Consider the following 22,740-nt stretch of genomic DNA (forward strand, 5'->3'; position numbering starts at 1 on the left):
GTTGCAGGCTATGTTTGGTACCGAAAATGTTTCTTGTTGTTGTGGTAGCTTTGGCAATACTGGTTAGGAAGGAGTTTCAGTCTGTCTTCTGTCTGAGGTTTTCTTTGGGTGGTAATTGTGCGGATATGGCCTGGGCGTCACTCCTGCTGTTTAAAATTAAGGGTGTATTATTGAGAGCCGGGTGGACAGATGCGTTGTAGTGGTAGTTGGAGAGTTTATGAGGAAGATGGTTAAAGTATTTAAGGGCCATGTGGACCAAGGGAACATGGCTTAGAGTAGGTTGTTGGATATTGTGCTGGGATAAAGAATCATGTTTGTCAAGGGTGTCATTAATGTCTCGCCTGAAGTGGCAAGGGGAAACAAGCATGGGCAAAGAATCACCAGCATCAATGGTAGAGTCAAAGAGATGAGTGGGTGTGGGGTAGACAGTGTTAAAAGTAATGGTCTTTTGTTATTTATTAAGTTTATTCTGTATGTCAGGGGAAAGTGCAGTGGTGGAAGTATTGATGATGTTGACGGCTTGATCAATGGCGGGCACCAACAAAGACAGAGACAAAGGTAAAGCAATGGTGGGGTGGCCAGGAGGGTGATAGACAATAGATGGGGGTGAATCGTGGATAATGCCACCAAGTGTAGATAGGTTGTTCCATCTGAGCAGAATGTTGTGATGAACGTTGTTGAGAACATGGAATGGAAGCAAGACACCAAAGATAGAAAGATAGGTGACACCTAGAGTGCAATGGGATTCGTTCATGATGGTGTGAAAGCGTTGTTTTTGGGAATGATCAATAGGTAGGCCAAGTTGGGCAACGATGTTGGACTTAATGATAGATAGGTTAGTGCCGGTGTTGATGAGAGCATCAAGAGTGAGAGGGCCGACTTGTATGATGGTAGTGGGGGACTGGCGAAGGGACAGGGAAGAAAGCAAGGGGATAAGGGCATTGATGGTGGGAGGGTGAGAAAGATTCTGATAAAAGAATTGGGCTTGTAGGGAAGGTAGTGTGGTGCAGTCAGCTGAGGTGTCCGGAGAGATTGGTTGGGAAGGGGAAAGGGATAGAGGTTGTGAAATGGTGGCAAGGTGGCTGATTTGAGGTGAAGAATACTGGGATTGATGCCAGGTGGAGTGATTGCTAGATTGTTGTCATGGGTTGGGTGGAGAGGAAAAGTGTGTGTGACAATTGATTGTTCAGTGACCAGCAATCCAGTAGTAATCGCAGATGGGGAAGCCTTCTTTGGTGTAGGCTCAGAGGAGAGGGCAATCAGTAGATTGTTGGTGTTGTTGGTGCTGTTGTTGTTGGTACTGAGATTGTTGCTGATGTTGGTTTTGTTTGTGTGGACGATTAGTGTTGAATGAAACGTGCAAAGCATCAATGTCCATGGGTGTGGGCTGGTAAGAATCAGTGCATTGTTGCTCGATGTGTCATTTGGCCAGTGTGAAGTCAAAAAGTCAGGCATGGCTTTCAAGTTTGATGGCTTCAGAGACAGGGGCAGAAAGGTCAGCAAGAATGATAGAGCTGAGGGTGGTACGCATGGGGACAGAGTCGAGGGACTGGATGAACAAGGTGACTTGTTCATCAGCAGAGTATTGAGTAGAAAGTAAAGAGTTGAGATGTTTCCAAGTAGCAGCAAATTCGGTGATAGTTTGGTCAGATAGTTTACAAAGTTGGCAAAGCTGACATAGAGTGTGGTGGTTGTTGATGGCAGAGGGAGTGGCCCAGTGGTCCAGAAGAACGGGCTCCAGCAGGGTCCAGGAGGAGCGAGTGGTGTCGGGTAGTGTGGTGAGCCACATGCAAATGGGAGGGGGCATGTACTTGCGAAGGACTTTGGTGCAGGCGTCCAGCGGGGCATTGACAGCAGCGGCCTCAAGTTTGAACTTGCGAAGCCAGAGACAAAGGTCGAGGACATTGAAGAGAGAAGACGTGTCAATACACTTGACATTTTCCGTGATACGCCATAAAGTAAAGGATGTATCAGTAGTGGGGGTAGGGATGGGCAGAGGAATGGGAGACATGTCTTTGGGTTCGGAGTCAGAGGAGCAAATGGATTGGGATTTGTGCCAAGCAGTGAAGGATGACAGGATGTATGTGACAAAGAAAGAAGGAGATCGAAAACGTTAGTAGTAAAGAGCAAAGGTGTAAGGAATCAGAGAGTAATGGTGTATGGAATCAGATAGCAATGGTGTATGAAATCAGAGAGCAAGAGTATACAGAATCAGAGAGCAAGGGTGTACGGAATCAGAGAGCAAGGGTGTACAGAAGCAGACAGAAAAGAGTGTACAGAAGCAGAGAGCAATGGTGTATGAAAGCAGAGAGCAAGAGTATATAGACACAGAGGGCCAGTAAGGAATCAGAGGACAGGAACAGGGATCAGAGAACTGGTAGTCTCACCATGTTGTGTGCCAGACGTGGCACAGTGGAGGTACAAATAGTAAGAGAAGTGAGTTCAATAATAAGAAAAAGATAGTCTTTATTGATTAATATTTTGAATGATATTTATACTATTTGTTAATTGCTAATTGCTATATAAGTGTTCACTATGAATGAAATTGGTGTGGCCGCTACTAATAGTAGTGAATATGCCACTAATTTATTTTAATTAACCAATCAAATTGGTTCTAGATTTTGGTAAAAATATTAAAAAAAGGTGAAAAAGATAAAGTTGTATTTAAGAGCAAAAAAACATAATAGAAACGTCTTTTTTTTACATATATATCATATAGAGAGTATAATACCTTGATTTATTTATTTTTTATTTGAAATCGTAAAACTTTTTTTTTGTCTCATTGTCAAGATTGTTGTATTTTGCCAATACCACTAATCAATATGGCAGACCAACTAACTTTCTCACTAATTTACTTAGAGTGCGGGATTTAAATTGATTTTTTTATCTTTTATTTTGCTTTAATTTTTACTTTGCATTTTTTTTCCTTTTTATTGCAAATGGACATCATCTTAAAAAATAATTTTAAGATGAAAAAGATGAATCTCTATAGCTACTTTATACATCTACTTTGCATGACTTATTTTCTTTTAATTTTTCTTTAATTTAACTTGTTAAAATAAAAATATATTTAAATTATTGAAATAGAAACAAAGGTTCTTTTTATTGTTTATGGGTATATTAAAGAAAGAAGAGATAAAAAAATGGGTATAATGGGGTATTTACAGTTTGATATGGCTTAATTTTCCAGCAGTACTTTTCATATCTTCATTAAATATATAATATGGAGCAACTACTTTATATTTCTTTGAGTCCATAGCGGTTTGGACTAAGCCGACTTGATTTTGGATATCATTTATACTAATTACTGCTAATCTTTGGTATATAGAAGTTGCTTCTAGAGTTACAACTGGAATGGAATTGTTGTAGTCAGCGGCTGAGTGATCATTCATAACACTTACCAACACAAGTAACTGCCTGCAGTTTTCATTATGAGGTGAGATGTTATGTCAGAAATAAAAAATAACAGACCCAATAAACAAGTGGGTTTTGCTGAGATTTAAATAGAGTAATTAGAAACTTTATTCTATAGGACATTTCTTTACGACAAACTTACTTTTGGTATATGGCATAAAATTTTATGTAATGATTGTCTCGACAGAATTCTGATCACTTTCTTCTGTACATCTCCAAACTATATACATGGCTACCGATTAATGCGCACGCTGCTATCTGAACTGTGTTCATGATATATTGTGGATCGGTTTGCTGTGAATTAGATCAGATATAAAAGGTTTGTAATTCCTTGGTAAATGTGGGTATGTTGGTGAATTCTTGTATATAGGGTATAGTTTCGAACGGACTCCAGAGTTGATGATCATAATTGTAGGGAGAGAGAGATGAAAGTTCCAGGAAGTCGTCCAGAGATGTCCTTGTGGGTATAATTGGATTCACCAATTCATCGAAATCTACCGAGCAGTTCAGATAGCCACGGATCGCTAGTCGCTCCACCAAGTTGCCCGCGTTTTTTCCACTGAAAACCTTACTTTTGATCAACTTAGAATATCTGTCAATTGTTCATTCTATGGATCTGGTACTGTACACCCTTAAATTACCCATCTTTCTTGTGATAAGACCAATATGGGTAATGTAATGGTTTACGGGAGAGAAGACTCTGACTGATAGATTTTTTCTGTAATCTCAGAATCCAGAAACTGATGCCAAATGTTGAAATTGCTATTAAAAAAGAAAGTAAGCATTATTTTCAAATAATAAAGTTTCAAAGCTCATTTCAACTTACTTTTCCATTTCCACTATCATATTCTCATTTAAATTCCACTGCAAGCATATAGAGCAACCTTTTACCAGAGCCAGGAGTGCCTTTCGAGTTGTTTGTCTTGTAAACAGAGGAACCAGCAGAGTGGAGATAACATACAAAAGGAAATCAATATAATCGATTGCCCTTACGCCTTCCCTCTTGTCAATAATATTATCCCAACTGCCTTGGAAGGATACAGGTATGTTGGATCTAGAATACTGGATTTGTCTACCTGCCAGCTTAACATCACTTTCCTTCAGAGAGAAGGTATATCTATCTTTCAGGAAATGACTTCCGTCTTCACTCTTTGGCCAGTAAGCTTCCAATGATTCAGTGTTGGAAAGTACAACTAGTTTGTAGATAAGTTTGCCTATTCCATGACCAATTAAATGCATCTCATCAAGTCCATAGAAGCAAGATCCACTAAAGGTGGGCAATCGGGCAAAAATGTTTGCCTCTTTAATACCGGTAGCCTATAAAATTTATATTAATATACAATTCTTTTTTTTGCTATAGTATACTTACTTTTTTACCTCCAACAAAGTCGTCCTTTGTTCTCAAAGTGGCACAACGGTCCTGGTAGTATTTCCCTTTACCGTGGGGAGGGCTGACGCCTTCTACCTCGCATATCCGGCAACCTTTGTTAGACATGTGACCAGTGTGGTGACAAAATTGGGTAACCTATTTTTGCTCAAAATGGTGAGTTGCTTTCTCCTTAGTTTTTCTTTAACTCACTTGAGGAATGTCACCAGAGGCCATGACCATGTGAACTTTGGCTTTAATCTGCTCGCCATTGAACTTTTTGATGATCAACCCATGTTTTCCTAAGCTACTTATTTCGTCTATAATAGGCAATAAGAAAGAGTCAAGATCTTTGGGCTTTCCAGGTATAATCGCAAGTTGGATGAGGTATTCATCGGTACATCTTGACACAAAAAAAAAGATAAGTCTAAGATAACCCATGTATAAAAAATCCTTTTATGTTTTGCACTAATTATTCCCTAATTTCAGGGTTATAGTTTAATACCATTACATGCACAATAGTCAATTGCTGTTTCGATTTTTCTTGGTTTACAAAACCATCAAGAAACAGAGCAATTGCTATGTCATTGGGGGAATCAAAGAGCTGCTGCTCTTTTAGAGTTTTATACTCTTCACCATCAAAATAATCAGATATTTCATTTGAAATAGATTGCCTGTTGGCCCTGCATTGCAGCTTTGCTCTTGTCTTGTCGTTACCAAGAAGTCTTGCCAGTTGGTCGCCAATTGACATCATGATGTTTACTGGTACCAAAGAAGAGTCACCATCGATCTCCTTGTATCTGTAGGCCTTGCAAATGGAGCATTTGTCTTCATCCTTGGTGATGTCAAAGAGCAAGCAAACATTCTCACAAATGTCGTACTCATAAGACTTCAGGTCAGTCTTGCTTTTGATGAGCGTGTTGACAGGCCCAGCATACAAGATTTTTGGGTTGTATTCTAATGTTTGAACATTTTAGTTAACTTTCTAGAATATCTAAAGGAAATTCGAATTGAACATACCTTCTTTGAGCTTGTCATTATTACGAATGACTGTGTTCAGAAGATCTACAAGTAGACTATGCAGATCTGTAGAAACCCCAAAATCGGTTACAAGATTGTTCAAGCAAATACTGAATAACTCGGATGTCATGAAGATATTGTTGTTGTAGATATGTCCTTGGTCACCAGCTTCAAAGTTGCAAGATGCTTTAAAGATTCTTGACTGGAAAGGATCAAATGGAACTGTAACAGGCAATTAGGGTTATAAATATTTATGTTTGGAAAGTGTGTACTAAATTATTTCAAATACATACCATCTTCTAGATTTGTTTGTGCTGAAGCAGATTGCACAACTGGTTCTTGTAAGTTCTCTTTAGCAACAGGAGTATTGACTGTTTTGTGAATACGCTTGTGATTGTGAAGTTGCTTGCTAGTAGGGTAAGTCAAGCTACAGAAATTGCATTCAAAAGAAGGCAAGTCAGTAGAACTTCTGGTTCTTTTGTTTGAATAAGACATTAGTAAGGTTGAAAAAAGGGTAGTATATGAAAGTTAAAATAAAAAAGAGGTATTTTAATCTTGAATGAGATTGAAAGCTCCCCTTTTTATATTTTTTTGAGTTCATAAGCGTGGTTTGTTGATGTTGTAAATGAGTATCAATTACTGCTTACTTTGAGAGTAAGACTGAAGGATAATATAATAGTCTCAGGTATTTCACTTCGCCAGATATGTCTTTAAGATATTATTCTATGCGCAGATCATCATACCCATAATTGATTATTAGTTATCATGTATTAATTATTATTATCACAATAGCATAGAATATATAAGTACACATACATTATATCTATGGTATTGTTATATTTCACTTATATATCTCATTTATTATATGAATACTTAATTGAGAGACTACAACTACAATTGATAAACATTATGAAACATCACCCGAGTATCTGGTCGGAATACTAAAATATTACCAATAGCATAAATGGTCTTCTTTACCAAAAATTTTGGATTGATATGACTTGAGAAGTATCAGAACAATTGGTCTCTCTAGATTTTCCCGAAAGAATAATACTTCTGCAAGATGACTCATTGTAATAAAGTTTATTTAGGTATGTTCTAAAACATAAATCAGAAAACATATAAACTCTGTTATGCTCTACTTTTATTTTGATATAAGCAATTTATATAAGTTCTTATTGATTATTTTGTCTATATTTTATTTGTTAATTTCTTGTTTTTGCTTCTTGTTTTGAGAGGAATATTCAATTTTCTATAGAAAGCAAAAAGAAACCAATCTTATAGCTTTAATTATAAAGTCTGTATCAATTGGATGTTCAGGTTTAACGGATTTTATATGTTTATCTATCCCAACATATATTAGCTGTCTTTATTTTCATTATTTTTTATTTCTTCCTTTCTCTTTTATAGTCTTTAAACCATCTACTTAATATGAATAGCCAATTGGACATTAATATGTTAAACACAATTAGAATTGTTATTCGTGAGAAACTGGCTGATATCCACACTTCAGTTGCTAGAATTGATGAAAATGTTGCTAATCAACAACAGTTTATAAGACAGACTTTTAACACAGACAGAACTAGTAACGTCCATAGAGATAAGAATAATGGGTTTAGCAACTGTTTTGAATATTCATAAATTTTATTCAAAGATGTCATCAAACAATCTGCAATCAAAAGACAAATGGAATACCTAGTAAGCCATCCTGATGACAGAGGCGTAAGACATATAACTGTAACAATGAATGAGACACATATGGGGTTCATACCTCGAGGAACAAACAAGACCCCAAGTGACACTGCAAGAATCAATGCATTGATTAACTCCCTCTGGAAAAAACAAAAAGGGACAGATGTAAATATATAAGGAGTGGAGGTCCGAAAATTTTTGAAATGTTCAAAAAAATTAGCCTGTGTAACCTAGCAGAGGTCACGGATTTTCTATGCTTCTAAAATTGGTATCTTCCATTTTCTCTTAATAAAAAAAGTAATACACACCACATATCTTTCATTGGTTCGTTTTTATAAGAACAATATAGATGAAAAATCAAATCCGAGCTGGAAAAAAAACCCTGGCCTGGAGACAAAAGCACTTCTCAACTGTATAAATTCCACTTATAAACATACTTCTTTAATCTTTTGACATGGCAATTAATAATGGTTTCCTTTAATAAATAAATTTCAAAAACAAGTATATTCTTATATACTCTCTTCTCTGTACCCTTTAATTAAATTATATATAGCTTTTTGCTTTCATTAACATATTGTAGACAGATAGAGAATATTTATTTGATTGTTTTTTAAAAAAAAAAGTATAAAAAAAAAGTATAAAAAAGTATTAAAGATATATAGATATATATAAAAAAAGTATAAAGAAATAAATATACAGATATAAGAGTATGAAAAAGATAAGTATAAAGATATATATATAAAAAAAACGAAAAGAAGTATAGTTATATTAAAAAAAAAAAGAGAAAAAAAACTATTCTAATTTAGCTCAAGCTTAAGAGCTTTGTTAAGCTGGTTTAAGGTGATCCCCTCCCTCACTCGCCTTCCCTCTACTTCGTTCACTGCAGCATTAAAGTCACCACCATTTAACTCTGCTATTTTTTTATAGCATAGATGATAGAAACTCGGCGAGAATAGAATTTTTGTTCTACAAAATATTCACAAGTTAAAACCAAAATATTATCTTTGCATTGATCGTTATCTATTACATACCTGTTTCATCTCTCCATGCATTTTTATATTTTTTGAGCTCTTCAATCAGAGTACATGACATTATCAATAGTATACCTAACAGTATACTCGTGCCAAAGGTCCTTGACATTTTTTATCCACCTTTGCATATTATACTTAGGCGCTTGCTTGGCTGTTGGCTTGGGTGTGGCAGGTCTCGGGCAGTCTTAATCAATGGAGCCACTCTCAGTGGGCATGATTATAGGAGCAGAAGTAGTGTTGTTTCCAAAATTAACACATGCAGATCTAAACTCATTGAATGAGAAGTTAAGCCCATTCAATGAGCCTATGACATTCTGCATGTCTTTCCAATGGCCAGAGTATGCCTCCTCTTTCGTTGCTGATGTCGCTTGCCTCGCATTGGTGAAGTTGATGCTCCCTGCTATATTATCTATCTTCTTAAAGATTGCTGTAAGAACATGCTGTAGATCGGGCAAAACATCCTTGAGCTTCATCTCTTGATGAGAATCTTGAGTCTAGCAAACCTCTAGCAGACCAGCTTCGAATTCCAGGAATTCAGGATCACAGAAAACCAAATTGCAAAAAATGGGATTGGTGGGGCACTCTACCCTGAAGAATACAGCGTCCTAGAGAATGATGGTTCTCATCGTCTTTAAAAGCTTCAGGAACGCCTGCCTGCAAATGGTCTTAGGGTACCCTGTAGTGGAGTCAGTCGAGTTTTGCTCATCTTCATAGCCATCCTCAATCAATGGCAGAATTTCTTCTACCAAAGGAAAGATCTTGGTCTGTAAAGATGCAGAAGGAAGGACAGAGGCACGGGGCAGCCAGAACTGCTTTCCAATGCCAGGAAAACCATCTATGATCCTAATGGATTGTCTTGGGAGGCTGGTCAAGTAGTTGCTCTCCATGCTCTAAGCATTCCAGCAGCCATGTCTGCGCAATTAGTCTTCAGAGGCACTGGAAATCTCTGCATGTCTGGCTCCACTGCCACAGCCTGCATGGGTCTTCTTGATGCTGTTTATACCACATGCTTTGAAGGCCATACAGATAGAGTTGTACTGGGTCTTGTAGTCAATTTCATCCTTGAGTGTATCCTTGTTGCTCTTCAATACCTTCAAGTCGAATCAGTCCTTGTTTTTCTTAAAACTTGGGAAAGGCTCGTTTGACACATGCCACCAAAAAAAGAAATAGAACGCCAAGGCTCCGAAAGCCCACTGCTTGTGATCTTTGTGGTGGATGGTAGCAGCATACTCCAGCTTTCCAGTATGGTTGGTCTTTCCCTCGCGTATAAGAAGGACTAATGCTGGGCAGTCTGAATATCCTTCGTCTTGGAAGTCCAGCATAAAGAGATCCGGGAGCTCTATTCTTCTTGTGCTTTCTTTACGTAACAACATAGTGTGCTGCATCAAAAAGGCAGCTTGGTCATGCATGGTCTTCTCAGTTGCCTGGCCAAAGTAGTACATTGATACGCAAATCATTTCTTCAGGGGTGTATCCGACTTGCAAGGTACCAGCTCCACGGTCTTAGTATGATTGACGAAGTCTGTCAGCCTCTTGAAGTCTGAGAGAACGCAAATACAACTTCAATAGAGTTCCACGAGGATCTTGCAGGTTGATGCCAACTATGAAGAACTTTTGATCAGTATGAAGATCAACAACTGCTTTAATATATTGATCAATTGAAGAGGGACTGAGTGGGTAAGGGCTGCCATTGGGTCTAAACTTGCCACGTCTTGCTCTTTGTCTGTTGCCAAACAGAACGACATCTTGCTGAAGAAAATCAAGCAATTTTGTCTCAGTAACCAATGCACTGGAGGTATGACAGATTCTTGCACAGTAATCCTATAATTAAAGCAAAAATAAAGTTAATATAATCAATTAATGAATAGTTTATTTTGTATATGATATATTAAGAATTTACCAAGTATTTTTGCCTTCTATTGTCATATGCCTTAGCAGTGTTTGCGCATCTTGTGAGTGCTTTCATTTGAGATATAACATTAATGATATTGGTTTCTTTTTGAGCTTCAGCAGCTTGGATTGGGAAGTTGGACATTTTGTAATAAAAAAACGATGGAGTAATAGTAAGAAAATGATAGGCAAAAACAATTTTATTTTATACTTTTCTTTAAATACATGCTTGTTTTATAAGAAATCAATTCTTTGTGAGTCCATTACATACAACTTGACAAAGTATCTAATAATTTGTATGCAATAGTACTCATGAACACATATGAGTAATAATGCATGGTATACAAAGAGTCATAAAAATTTCACAATTTTTATTGGCTCCTTTAATGAAGTATAATGACTAGTTCTGATCCAGTCGGGCTTATAATTTTTTTGGGAAACAGTATAGCTATTTGGTCCTAATTTTTGGTGGTGACCTATATCTGGACCCTCAATATTGAGTGGAAGATACCTACTATATATCATCACTAGAGCAAAAGCTTATTTGCTTGCAGTTTTATATGTATACCAGGCAATGTCGGTATATAATAAAAGATGATGATGTTGTGAAAGTAAATTGGGGAAAATTGAATTCTCAGAAAAAATTGTACTACTCTTTGCAACTTGTGGAGTTAATTTTCAATAACTACAACTTCCCACTTTACGAATGTCAAGATCAATGGGCTGCTTCTCTTCTTTTACGGGAAGTAATTAAGGCTGAATGCCAAACAGAAAAAAGAAGAAAGGTTTGTATATAATTTGCAAAAGTCAAGTATCTTTATTAATTTGATTTTAAATATCATAGGAGAGAGCGGCTGTGCTAGTTCAGGACAATAGGTACAAACAGACTCATTTCAATATATAATGTAATGAAATTGATAATTTCTCTGCTTCAAATAGTGCCAACAACATTATCTCTGAAGAGGAGTCAATTGTGGTCATAACACCACCAAGGAGACCAACACGCAGCAGACATACTTAGAAAAGTAAAAAAAAGCACGGGCCACAAGCCACATGATCATATTTGTGCACAGCAATAAAACATTTTACTCTGTTTCTTCTTTTTTTTGATCCCCATCATTGGTAGCATTAGTTAATTCTAAACACTGTATTTATTTTTCTTATGTTTTCCATCACCCACATTCCAGCCAAGCAAAAGCACACCAATAAAAGTTGAAATCTTGTAGGAATATTTTGAATTGTTCACTTTTGTAATAAATCATTCGATCTGGATCTAAAAGAAATAGAAATAAATTTAAACTAATGGAAGCAGACTCTAGATACGACTTTGCAATTAACAATAAGAAAGAATTCAAGATGCATCATAGCTGAAAAAGGTATTCTATATATACATTTGAATAGGACTTGGTCATTTATCTTTTTTTTTGAATAATCAAAAATAGTTATGAGCAACCTCTATTCTGATACAGCAATAACCAGCCTTTAATTTGATGTGTAAACCCAGGTAAATATTCTTGTACAAAGAAAAAGAGCTGTTTTAAATGTACTAATAATTATATAGCTTTTCAATAGTATTTTTTTGAAGTTTATGTACTTTATTTACAATATCAATTGAAAGGTAACTAACAGAATTGAACTTTTTATATTATATGTATACTAATATTATTATTATTTCGTTTAGTTTTGAGAATTTTCAAGTTGCTTTCCTGTGAACTATTGACTTTTTGGGGTGGTTTACTGTTTTTGATTGACCTAAGATAAATATATTGAAAAGGGTTTCTTTTTAAAGCTACAAATGCTAACTATTGGTATTATTACTCAATAGAAAAAACACTGATTTATAAGAAGCATGCTTTTATATTATGTTTGTTGAAGTTATGTAAGTTGTTAGTGCTATTATATTTCTTTATTTTTGCTATTGTTTCGTGGTATTGAGTATTAAACAATGTTATTGCATAGTTTAACTCAGCAATATTGCTCCATCCTATCCTGTAGAATAATTGTTCCGAATGTTATCTCGTCTCATCTCATTGTCAAGGATATTGCATATATCCTAGCAACCTGTTTGCTGGATACAAAACAAAATAGAAAAACCCAAAAAAAAACACTGTATAAGCCTACCAATAGTTTCTTACAAAAAGTGAAAATAAGCAATGCCACCAATGCTGCTATTTTAAATAAAAAAAACCTACTGTCTAAAATTATTTTTTTAATAAAAAAACTACATTGCTGTTTTTTTTTTTTATAAAAAACCACATCATAATTTCCTTTTTTGTAAAAAAAAACTACACCAAGGTATAGTAGATATTAACATTAAACTGGCAAATGCTACACTGTTTTTTTAGCACAAAACCACATTAATTGGTTACGTTTCCACTAAGTTTTATGGTAGGAGAGCCACTAAGATCTGTTCCAAATCACTAACCAAATTTGGTGTGGCAAAACTGCATTGATTGGTAACTAACATAGCTCATTTACCACTAATCTACCCTGCTTAAGTGTAGTGTGACTGGCCAACAAATTAATAAAAAATTAGTAGGACTGCCACGCCAATTTCGTTCATAGTAGTTAAATAATATTACTATTAAGAATAATCCCAATGATCGATATTTAGGGATTATAGAAGTGGTATGAGAATATGATATGTTAAGATAGTTATAATAGATAGATTTAGCTACGTAGATGTTGTGACTGTTAGAGCATCTGCTCCTAACAACTACACAAACCATATTACTTATAAGATTATAACACTTAAAATAGATACTATAAACTTTATAATTGTATTTTCTCTATCAATTTGTGACGTTATGTGACAATCAAACTGCATCTACATAGCCCACCATCACGGCATTGTTTTAAGTATATGCACGTCACATGACGTCCCAAATTGATAGAGAAAACAAACTTTAAAGTAATTAATAATAATAATTTAAATATGTTATATTTCACTAAATATTTGTATTTCTTTTGTGCAAATTGAACTGATAATCTGCAGATTGCTTTATGACACTATAACACCATAGCAGATTTTTTGTGTAACAATTTTGTTATTCAGCCCGTGAGTTTATGTTACTATTTTGGGAATAGCTTTTTTATTGAAGTTTCAGGTCCGAAAGAATCACAAAATTGATAAATGGGATTGCAAAAAAATATTGGCTGGTAAAATACGATTTTATTTATTTTTATGGGTTGAAAATATTGGGGGTAGATAATTTTAGGCTTCCCATACCTACCCTGCAGTAGCTGCTACTGTAGGGTAGGTATGCTTGCACTAGCAGTTAGAAATATTTAATAGCTATTCTGAAAATGTTTCCAGAAACAAAAGCAAATAGAATTTTGAAAAACCCAATTGCATGTTTTGTGGTATTTCAGGTACGAAACAATAGAAAAATAAAATATTTGATAATAGAGATGTATAGAAATACTTTGAGACTGTATATAAGTTGCCTTTATTCATAAATAAAAAGTGTCCCTTTTTATAAGAAAACACAATCTGCTCTTGTCATTACGTCTTAGTTTCTTAAGGCTTTCTTCCTTTACTATATTTGGTTATTAGAGTGTATTTACTGCTTAACTGGTGTCGGTGTAACAATTATGACATCAAGTCATAAATCGTACTTCTTTAGCTCTTAGCTATTCTTTTCTCTTTTATACTAGAGCTTTAGGACTTCCTACTAAATTAGCTCCATATCGATCTGACACAGTTTACCCGGCAGTATGATATAATTATCTTAACAACCTTTAAGATATTATCTACAGTACTAACTGTAATAATTATTGGGCTGATTACTTAATCGTTTATATATATTTTATACTGACAAGATGATAGCTACTATGCTATCCCAATATGAATATGTTCTTATATGTGCTAAATCCAACATCCGAGTATCTGGATTACCACAAGTCCTTGCTGGAAGAGCCTCATTTCTTAAAACAGCACGTACTAGACAAAACCGGAAAGCCAATCGATCCAAAGTTGTTTTACAAGGTGAGGATATTGCCTATTATACTCTTCACGGATGACACCTCCAGAAACTGATCAAAGCAATATAACCCGTACGAAAGCTGGTCAATGAAGTTTGCTGCTCTCTCCTACAAAGAGAGGTCTTCAATTGAAAACATACACTTTCTCTCTGCTGTTCCTAAGAAAAAGGGGGCAAGTGAAATGTCCTTGTTGCCTAAAATCATTGAAGATTTCAAAAGGCTCAAAAACGGACTGGTGATGTTCTCTGCCAAAGACAACAAAAACGTCTTAGTAGCATCACCACTCCTTTGGATTGAGGCAGATACTTCATGCCATTCTGAACTATGTGGTTTGTGCATGCCACAAGTCTGTACTCATGCTGCAAATGTTATGTCCATTTACAAAGATCCATGCCCAACCTCCAAAGCTCTTTGTATTATACTGGTAGACACACAGCAAGAACAAAAGCACACTATCTTGCTGCTGCGTTTACCTCGGGACGTGGATCGACTATTTCAGATACTCCTTTGACTGGAAATGCTCTGACAGCAAGCAACCTATGCTTCGCAAATAGGGCAACAGATGCATTGTTGGAACTACAGTCATTCAATCCATCGACAGATACTCCAGTTGAAGTTTTGCATAACATACTTCTTGGAGTTGCTAAGTATCTAGTCAATGATTTGGTAAAGGTTATACTAAAGAAAAATTCTAACCAAATGGCTAGATTGTCCAAAGCCCTCAAGGATTATGAAAACTCTCAAGGAATGTGAAGAAAGTTCACTCGAGAGTTACGACACTGTGGCTCATTCCTTGGGAGGGATTACAAAGCTCTTCTGCAAATTCTACCCACTATCTTAGTTACAGAATTTGCAAATAATAGTACACTCTCTCTCTCATAATTCCATCTTTTGTCCATCTTGGCCGTCTTTGCTCCTTGGTGTTTGTTAGAGCAGTAAGGTATAATTATAATATATACATCAACAAAGTTGAAAAGGCAGTTACAAGACTTATCCAAGAACTGCATCATTATGTCATTACCTGTGAAATTGAAGGACATAATCCATATTCCTCAAAGCCCAAGGTTCACCTGCTCACACATCTGCCCAACGATCTACAAAGATTTGGAACTGCTCTACATTACAAGACCGAAAAAGGTGAGCAGTTTAACAAACACATTCGTGAACATCTAATGTATACCAATAGGTTAAACATCTCAAGAGATGTATGTCTCAAGCTCACCAAGCAATCTGCAATGAGACACATCATTGATGATGATTCATGGGTGAGCAAAGACAAAATGAGAGAGAAGTATAGTAATTTCACAGCAGAATTTCTTAAAGAAAACTTTAACGACAATGTTAAGAATATTCTGTTTGGTGGATCAAGAGAATTTGCTGATAATAACGACACTGATGACATTACAACAAAAGCACTCTGTGACAATACCTTTGTGGTGTTCATGCTTAAGGAGAGTAGAGACCAACATGCTCATCCATTTATTGGAAAAGTCCCCTCTTTGAGAATAGAATACTATTGAGTTGAGAGTAGTCCCCACGCTCAAGTTAATAACTACCTCCTTGCACAAAGGGTTTCTAATGATGCATCTACTCTACTCAATCAGCTGAAAATTGTATGTAAGCTTGATATGCACACAGAATTTAATAACAAGTTTGTCATCAATCTCAGTAAATTTGGCTCCTACTAGTTCTTTGTTTCCTTGTTTTCAAATCGACAATATTGATTTTTTTTGATCTTTATTAATAAAAAAAAATTATGATTTTCACCAAGTCATTTTTTGGTTTTGCCAAAATATTGAGAGGGTCTATTTATAGATACTTGCCCTTTTAAAATTGCCATATGTAGTTGACAAGTCTCATAAAATAGGTCAAATTTGATATCCCAATTAATCTGGGTTATATAGACCAATCAAAATGTATGTAAGTAAAATATTGAAAATTTGATATTGAAAATCTCCCATGCTGAAGCAAAGGGCGGAGTTTGAACTCGGAGCTTTAAAACACCATAAACCTTCAGAAAGTATCTCCTTATTTTATCCTACGGAGAGTTTGAATTAGTATTTAATTTAGTCCTATGGCTTTCTAACTTTAATGGCAGACAGTGGCTTTTGCATCCCACACATGGCATTTTTTTTTAACAAATAATCACTTCCCTCTTTCTTAAAAACAAACTTCAATTATGTCTAACAACAATATAAACAACACTATTTATGATATTTCCACCATTCAACAAGTCTTGATCAACTCGCCTTTGGAAGGAATCAAGATGCTTCCTTTGAATTCGACAATATTAGTAAAAGCTAGTGAATGGGAAAAGTGTCTGGAGCAAATCAATGTCTTATGCTCAACAAAATGGAATAAAAAGCATAAATATTCTGGAAAAGGTTTAGTTTTTGGAGAGACTAAAAAATGCCACCGTGCTGGCCAATATATAACAAACCGCCAATTACGTCTTGCCCAGAAAGATACGAAGGCATGCTCTTGTACAGCTGCCTTAAAAATCATACAGCATCTCGACAACCCCAATGTTGTTACATTTTGCCAAACAAGGGCACATGTAAACCATGTTCCTGGAGACTGGGACGAAGTCAGAACTCTTCCTTTGCCTTCTGAAGCCATAAAGATTATTGAAGATCAGTTGAAAAGTGGCAGCAGCTGTAGAAGTACAAGAATTTCAGTTCTTAGACAGATTGATAGTTGGGGAGTTGGCGTTAGAAAGCCTAATTATGAAGAAATTTACAACAGAATGAGAAAGGTTTGTCAATGAATATAACAGAGCTTTCGTATTAAATTAATATTTATATATCAAATAAATACTCGTATATAAAATAGATGACTACTTTGTTATATATGTTTGCTTCTGATGAAAATGCATCTATTTCCATCTGGTTAAATGTAAAGCTAGCAGAACAAAACTATTGCATTTTTGAAATCAATCTTTCTGTTTATAATGACGGTAAAAAACAATTTGCCTTTGGATTTCAATCACCAATGCAAGTTTCAATCATGAGAATCTCGCAATCTTTTTGTCTCGATGCCACCCATTCCATTTCGTCCAGAAGCGACGAAGTATTATATACTTTGGTCACTCGCCATCCTCAAACAGGAAAGGGATTCCCTGTTGTATACATGGTGACAAACAACCAGACAGCCATACCCATCAAACTTTGGCTTGACCACCTTCGCATCAAGAGCAGCTTTGTACCAATGAATATTACCATTGACTGTAGCATTATGGAGGTTAATGCAATCAAAGAAGCATTACCTCATGCTACAATTCACTACTGTGATTTTCATGTTCTTCGCGCTTGGCAGCACAACCTTGACAGCAAGATTAAACTTAATGCCTCTTATACATCAGAACAACTTGGGAATTATAAGACTGCACTGAAGAACTACCTGAGACACATTCTCATCGAGTCAAACGAAGACGTGTTCCTAAGAGCAATTGAAGATTTTAAACTGATGGTTCAGGATCAACCTCAGTTTTTGAAATATTTTGAGAAGAAATGGACCGAGAACGAAGAATTGTTGCGAAGATGGGGGCGCCCATACATTAGCCAACAACATCAGAGATATGTGACAAACAACTATGTAGAATCATGGCACAATCAACTCAAGACAATCTACTTTGGTCGTGCACGCATCAGAAGATTGGATCGACTAATTTTTATCTTGACAAATGATGTGGAGTTCTATTTTGAACAAGAGGTTGAGCGTATTCACTTCAACAATGGTAAGATGGGTCCCATTGATAATGAGTTAGCAAGAAATTCTTTTGTTGCTTCAAAAATCCAAAATGACATGCTCCCTTCCATGATTCTCAACCCTTTGAGTGAGACTGGTAACAGCATGGATGATTATAATGGTGAGTGGCAAATAAGATCTTTTGTAACAGAAGATAAGTGGTATACCATCAATATATCAAATGACTTGATACAAAGCTGCACCTGCCCAAACTTTCTGACCCGCCAGATCCCATGCAAGCATTCACATTTGTTGAAGCGTTACTGTGGGGCAAAATTCAGCTTCATCGAGCAACGGGAGATAGCAGGAGTGGTATTGAACCGACAAGACGCTGTAAATGCAAACGAGAACGAAGTTGAGAAAGAAGTAGAGGAGGAATTAGAGAGTGGAGGTACTGCTGAAGATAGAGGTGTATATGTCTTTGACGAAATTGCAGCTTATTCTGCAACGATGCATCACGGCTTTGAAGATCTTCAAACTTTGAAGACAATTCCTGGCTTAGATCAAACAAAGGCAGATCTTATAAAAAGAGCACTCGCAGATGCTGTGAGGTTGATGGATGAATATAGAAGTGAGAACCCTTCATATTTTAGAAACTTGAATACTCAGAGATAATAATAAAAATAATAAATATATATCATTAAAAGATAAAAGTACAAGAAAAAATATTTCTGATTGATATAAACAAATACAATTCTAATTGAATTTACCAAAAGTAAAACCTGTCACTACCTCAACGGATTTTCAAAATTCAAACTCTCCGTAGGATAAAATAAGGAGATACTTCAGAAATCCGCAACTGCTCTTGCTGGAAAGGTGGTGATTCTAGTCGGAAAACAAAAGAGGTTCTTTGCTTGGAAACCAGAGAAATTATAGTTAATAATGATATTACTAATTGGAGTAATAGTGACATTTGCAGCAAGATTCAGTACTTGCACAATAAGTTTAAGGATGCTACCAACTTTCTAAATGGAACTGGGCAAGACATTCTGAATGATATCAATGAGAGTGAAAAAACTCCAGAGGAAGCTGAAAAGACACTTGAAGATATACTTGTATGCTTAATTTATATATCAAAAAAGAGTGACTTCTAATAAATAATAAATTTTCATTATTATTGTTAGAAAAAGTAAAGCAAAAATGCACTTATTACTATGATCTTAAGTATGTAATGCTTCACAGACCATCAGTTAACTCACTATTTCCAATGACAAGTGGTGACCCAATTGATGTCTCTTAGGTGTAGGAAGAGACTTGCAGTCATGAAGAAGTTGAAGCTGAAGATGAAGCAGAATTTGATGCAGAAGTTCAAGATGATGAACAATTAGATAAAACACTTCTAGTCTACCATCTGTCTACCACGTTTTCAGGCTCCTAAAAACCTTCCAAGCAGATCAGAAAAACAATTAATGCAAGCATCTCAGAGACTATAGAAGAGTCTGTCAAGCTGAATCATATTCACGTTGAGCTGATGCAGAAAAAGTTTGAAGCTGAAGTCGAGGTTAATGAAAGACAGTTTTGCCACCAGGGGATTGTGTATGGAGACAGAATGATGATGAAGGAGAGGTGGCTGAACATTGAAGCAAAGCAGTTAGAGAATGATTGTAATCAAAGCAAGCTTCAATACATTGCTAAGTTGGAGAGTTTAGAACTTTCCAAACAGTATATATTGGGAAAGTTGGATATAAAACTTTAATAAAACATATTATATACTAGGCAATCAAGTTATATAAGAGTAAAAATACATTTGAGGTTTATTGCTTCAAGATAATATGCTTTATTTTTTCCCTCTTATCTTTACCCAATTCTACTTGATATAAGTTTTCTCTATGCTCATTATTATTCTCATCTTTATCCTTACTATCATTCTTATCAGTATCATCAGTATCATCATAGGAAAGTTTTTGAAAATTGCTATAACCACATTTTAATAAAAGGTTGTATAGGATACAGCAACATCTAATCCATATTCCAATCTTAGCCACATCATATTTGTTTTTTAACAAGATTTGTAAGCTTTTTAAGGATTGGAATCTCCCTTTCAGAATACTAATGCAATGTTCAATCTTGGCCTATGTATTGTCATGCTTATAGTTAAATTTCTTATTTTCTACTGATATCAATCCATTTTGTGGCTTCTTGTAGGCAGGTATAATGATATGACTTGGTGCATATGCTGAATTCCCCAACACGTATTGATCCCCAGAAAAATATTGGCCAGGATTTCTTGTCATATGCGTATTTGCAAATATACAAGCATCATAAAAGCACTCTGGCCATACAGTATGACAATATCTTATAATATTTTCAGCATCACATATAATGGTTGCTGAAATACAGTAACAAGACTTTCGACTGTAAAAGTTCTCTCCTTTCCAGGTTGGCTTATATTCTAGGTTAATCAAGATTCCATCTACAAAGCTCAGATAAGAAGGGAAGCGTGTTATTTCTTCAATTCTTCTACTAATATTGTGACAGTCTAACTAATCAGGTCAAACCACAGTGCTAGTCTCTAATAATATTATGGTGGTGAGAAATCTTTCTATATAGTGGTAAACTGATCCTTCTATGCAATGAGATATATATAACTATCAAAATATATATACTGCATATAATAGTTGAAAAACAGTAAAAGTTGTCATTGATACACATTGATTGTGTAGTGTGACCCACAGAAATATCATTTCTATATGTACCTAGCTGCTCTAAGGCCAACATCATCTGAATTATTGGTTCTGTCTGATTCTTGTGTGGATCACTTTTGAAAACACAATGGTCTTTTATCATTCAAAGTATTGTATGGAAGGAGTTTTTATTTATGTAGAATTCCTGTCTGAATCAGTTGTCATCTAATTAATATAGAAGCCAGTTTATTCTGCTTGGAGCTTATAGAATATGGAGTCTTGGGAAAAGGTATCTGTTTTCAAGCACAATCTGATAAATTAAAAGTTTAAAGATGTTCTTAATAATATTTAATACAGATGTACTCAAAGAAAGCTTTCTTTCAATAAGCTTTTTGAAAATCTTCTCTTTCAGATCTCTGAGAATAATCTGTCTATCATTTAATGTAAGCATTGTGAATAAGAGGTCAAGTTATTAAAAGAAAACATAGGGAAAAAACAGAGAAGATATGGAGAACATAATCAATTATGCTTAAATTTGTTTGTTAAAAAAATTAAATTCCATAATCTCTGAATCTCAATCTATAAACAACTAATGGTAATGACTAGTTGTTTATAGATTAAAAATATCTCACATTTAGTTTAATGATATTCAATCATTTAATAAATTAAATTTAAACATCTAAAACTGCAGAAACATCCTATTATAAATAAAGGGAAATACTATTCAGTTAACAATTTTGGGAAAAATAAAGGGGAAAGGATTTTAATTTTCAGAAAATCAGTTTTTGAAAAAAGATGATTTTGTGAAAATGAAAGAAAGAAAGTAAAATTAGAATTAAAATTTTGAAGAAAAATTAAAAGGGGTTTTCAAAGAATGTCTGAACTTGGTAGATTATGATTTGTAAACTACGGCTAAGTACATTATCATACCATGTGTCAATTGACGCATGTGGTGCTTGTATTTGTGGTAAATGTTGACAAGTGATATTATCACGCTTTTCAAGGTTTGAATGGGTTTGTAGATATGAAATAACCTCTCTTTTCTACAAGAGAGAAAAAGACAAACTCAAAAGAGAATGTAGAATTAAAGATAATAAAATTAATAAGAGAAAAATAAGAGAAAAAAAACAGTACTATTAATCAATCTCAATAGACTTGACTTAATATACTTGGATAATCAAACAAATAAAATATCAACAGTATTAAATATTAAGAGAACTTGTTGTCAGAAAATAAGATGAAGAAAAATCCATGTTTATTAAATGTCAGTATTGCGATATTTATAGCTTTGCAATTGACTTGTTGAATAATTAAATAAATAAAATTATAAAAAAATATATAATAAAAGCTGTATAATCAACAATCTATTAAATATGATTTGTTCTTTACTATCATTAAGTACAAATAAAATAAAATAATAATTAAGTCATAATTATGAAGATAATTATGCTTATAAGAATATATAATAAAAATAATATTAAGTCCAAGTTGATTTGTTCAGTTAAATATAGTAAGAAAATACAATATGATGTGTGGTTGCCTGAAGTTATTGTTGACAGGATGATGTCTTTTCGTTGTATTTATTGGTGTTTTTCTCTACAAATAGGAAACTTGCTTTCTATTCAGCCTTGGCCGCCATCAAAAAATCAAAAAAATAATAATAGAATATAATTTTCTAGAATTATAAAGAATTCTGCAACGTCACCGCACCGCCGGACAGCCAAAATTGTTTACCGCAAAATCATTTTTATTACCCCGTGTTACAATATAAGTGGAGAGATGGCCGAGTTGGTCTAAGGCGTCACGTTAAGGCCGTGATCTCTTCGGAGGCGTGGGTTCGAATCCCACTCTCTTCATTTTGTGTCGTGCCCAAATTTGTCGTTCCCGATCTGGGTTGGTCTTCCTTTTACTATAACAAAGTCAAAAGGTCAAACCCACTGGGGATCAAGGAGTATACGTAAAATCAAAGAGAG

The 22,740-nt window shown here is 35.0% G+C and overlaps 9 protein-coding genes and 1 non-coding gene across 10 annotated transcripts; 5 read left to right on the forward strand and 5 right to left on the reverse strand.

Moving 5' to 3' along the window:
- Nucleotides 1–76: 76 nt before the first annotated feature.
- On the reverse strand, nucleotides 77–2,011 carry PHYBLDRAFT_143964 (hypothetical protein; the record flags this gene model as incomplete). Its single annotated transcript, XM_018431113.1, has 4 exons — nucleotides 77–445; nucleotides 518–1,014; nucleotides 1,104–1,457; nucleotides 1,528–2,011. 4 exons carry the CDS (start codon nucleotides 2,009–2,011, stop codon nucleotides 77–79), a joined length of 1,704 nt encoding a protein of 567 aa, XP_018293755.1.
- A 1,709-nt stretch (nucleotides 2,012–3,720) lies between these two features.
- On the reverse strand, nucleotides 3,721–6,295 carry PHYBLDRAFT_166944 (C2H2-type zinc finger transcription factor; the record flags this gene model as incomplete). Its single annotated transcript, XM_018435538.1, has 8 exons — nucleotides 3,721–3,985; nucleotides 4,102–4,176; nucleotides 4,241–4,731; nucleotides 4,784–4,939; nucleotides 4,994–5,233; nucleotides 5,292–5,737; nucleotides 5,801–6,022; nucleotides 6,094–6,295. 8 exons carry the CDS (start codon nucleotides 6,293–6,295, stop codon nucleotides 3,721–3,723), a joined length of 2,097 nt encoding a protein of 698 aa, XP_018293756.1.
- Nucleotides 6,296–7,231: 936 nt separating this feature from the next.
- On the forward strand, nucleotides 7,232–7,910 carry PHYBLDRAFT_143966 (hypothetical protein; the record flags this gene model as incomplete). The annotated part of the gene is made up of 3 exons (XM_018431114.1): nucleotides 7,232–7,385; nucleotides 7,455–7,657; nucleotides 7,842–7,910. The coding sequence occupies 3 exons, from the start codon at nucleotides 7,232–7,234 to the stop codon at nucleotides 7,908–7,910; spliced, it is 426 nt and encodes a 141-aa protein (XP_018293757.1).
- A 798-nt stretch (nucleotides 7,911–8,708) lies between these two features.
- PHYBLDRAFT_143967 (hypothetical protein) lies at nucleotides 8,709–9,410 on the reverse strand (the record flags this gene model as incomplete). The annotated part of the gene is made up of 3 exons (XM_018431115.1): nucleotides 8,709–8,963; nucleotides 9,027–9,111; nucleotides 9,199–9,410. The coding sequence occupies 3 exons, from the start codon at nucleotides 9,408–9,410 to the stop codon at nucleotides 8,709–8,711; spliced, it is 552 nt and encodes a 183-aa protein (XP_018293758.1).
- A 615-nt stretch (nucleotides 9,411–10,025) lies between these two features.
- Nucleotides 10,026–10,557, reverse strand: PHYBLDRAFT_166946 (hypothetical protein; the record flags this gene model as incomplete). The annotated part of the gene is made up of 2 exons (XM_018435539.1): nucleotides 10,026–10,343; nucleotides 10,423–10,557. The coding sequence occupies 2 exons, from the start codon at nucleotides 10,555–10,557 to the stop codon at nucleotides 10,026–10,028; spliced, it is 453 nt and encodes a 150-aa protein (XP_018293759.1).
- A 3,702-nt stretch (nucleotides 10,558–14,259) lies between these two features.
- On the forward strand, nucleotides 14,260–15,916 carry PHYBLDRAFT_143969 (hypothetical protein; the record flags this gene model as incomplete). Its single annotated transcript, XM_018431116.1, has 4 exons — nucleotides 14,260–14,400; nucleotides 14,458–14,768; nucleotides 14,825–15,145; nucleotides 15,328–15,916. 4 exons carry the CDS (start codon nucleotides 14,260–14,262, stop codon nucleotides 15,914–15,916), a joined length of 1,362 nt encoding a protein of 453 aa, XP_018293760.1.
- Nucleotides 15,917–16,575: 659 nt separating this feature from the next.
- PHYBLDRAFT_143970 (hypothetical protein) lies at nucleotides 16,576–19,839 on the forward strand (the record flags this gene model as incomplete). Its single annotated transcript, XM_018431117.1, has 5 exons — nucleotides 16,576–17,151; nucleotides 17,229–18,714; nucleotides 18,921–19,198; nucleotides 19,390–19,449; nucleotides 19,534–19,839. 5 exons carry the CDS (start codon nucleotides 16,576–16,578, stop codon nucleotides 19,837–19,839), a joined length of 2,706 nt encoding a protein of 901 aa, XP_018293761.1.
- A 376-nt stretch (nucleotides 19,840–20,215) lies between these two features.
- Nucleotides 20,216–20,930, reverse strand: PHYBLDRAFT_72835 (hypothetical protein; the record flags this gene model as incomplete). The annotated part of the gene is made up of 2 exons (XM_018442729.1): nucleotides 20,216–20,556; nucleotides 20,840–20,930. 2 exons carry the CDS (start codon nucleotides 20,928–20,930, stop codon nucleotides 20,216–20,218), a joined length of 432 nt encoding a protein of 143 aa, XP_018293762.1.
- A 768-nt stretch (nucleotides 20,931–21,698) lies between these two features.
- PHYBLDRAFT_72834 (hypothetical protein) lies at nucleotides 21,699–22,728 on the forward strand (the record flags this gene model as incomplete). The annotated part of the gene is made up of 2 exons (XM_018442728.1): nucleotides 21,699–21,734; nucleotides 22,447–22,728. 2 exons carry the CDS (start codon nucleotides 21,699–21,701, stop codon nucleotides 22,726–22,728), a joined length of 318 nt encoding a protein of 105 aa, XP_018293763.1.
- On the forward strand, nucleotides 22,541–22,623 carry PHYBLDRAFT_t101. The gene has a single exon. It is a non-coding gene; the product is annotated as a tRNA-Leu (tRNA).
- Nucleotides 22,729–22,740: the final 12 nt, after the last annotated feature.

Source organism: Phycomyces blakesleeanus (assembly GCF_001638985.1).
Source record: "Phycomyces blakesleeanus NRRL 1555(-) unplaced genomic scaffold PHYBLscaffold_7, whole genome shotgun sequence".
NCBI classification, from domain to species: domain Eukaryota; kingdom Fungi; phylum Mucoromycota; class Mucoromycetes; order Mucorales; family Phycomycetaceae; genus Phycomyces; species Phycomyces blakesleeanus.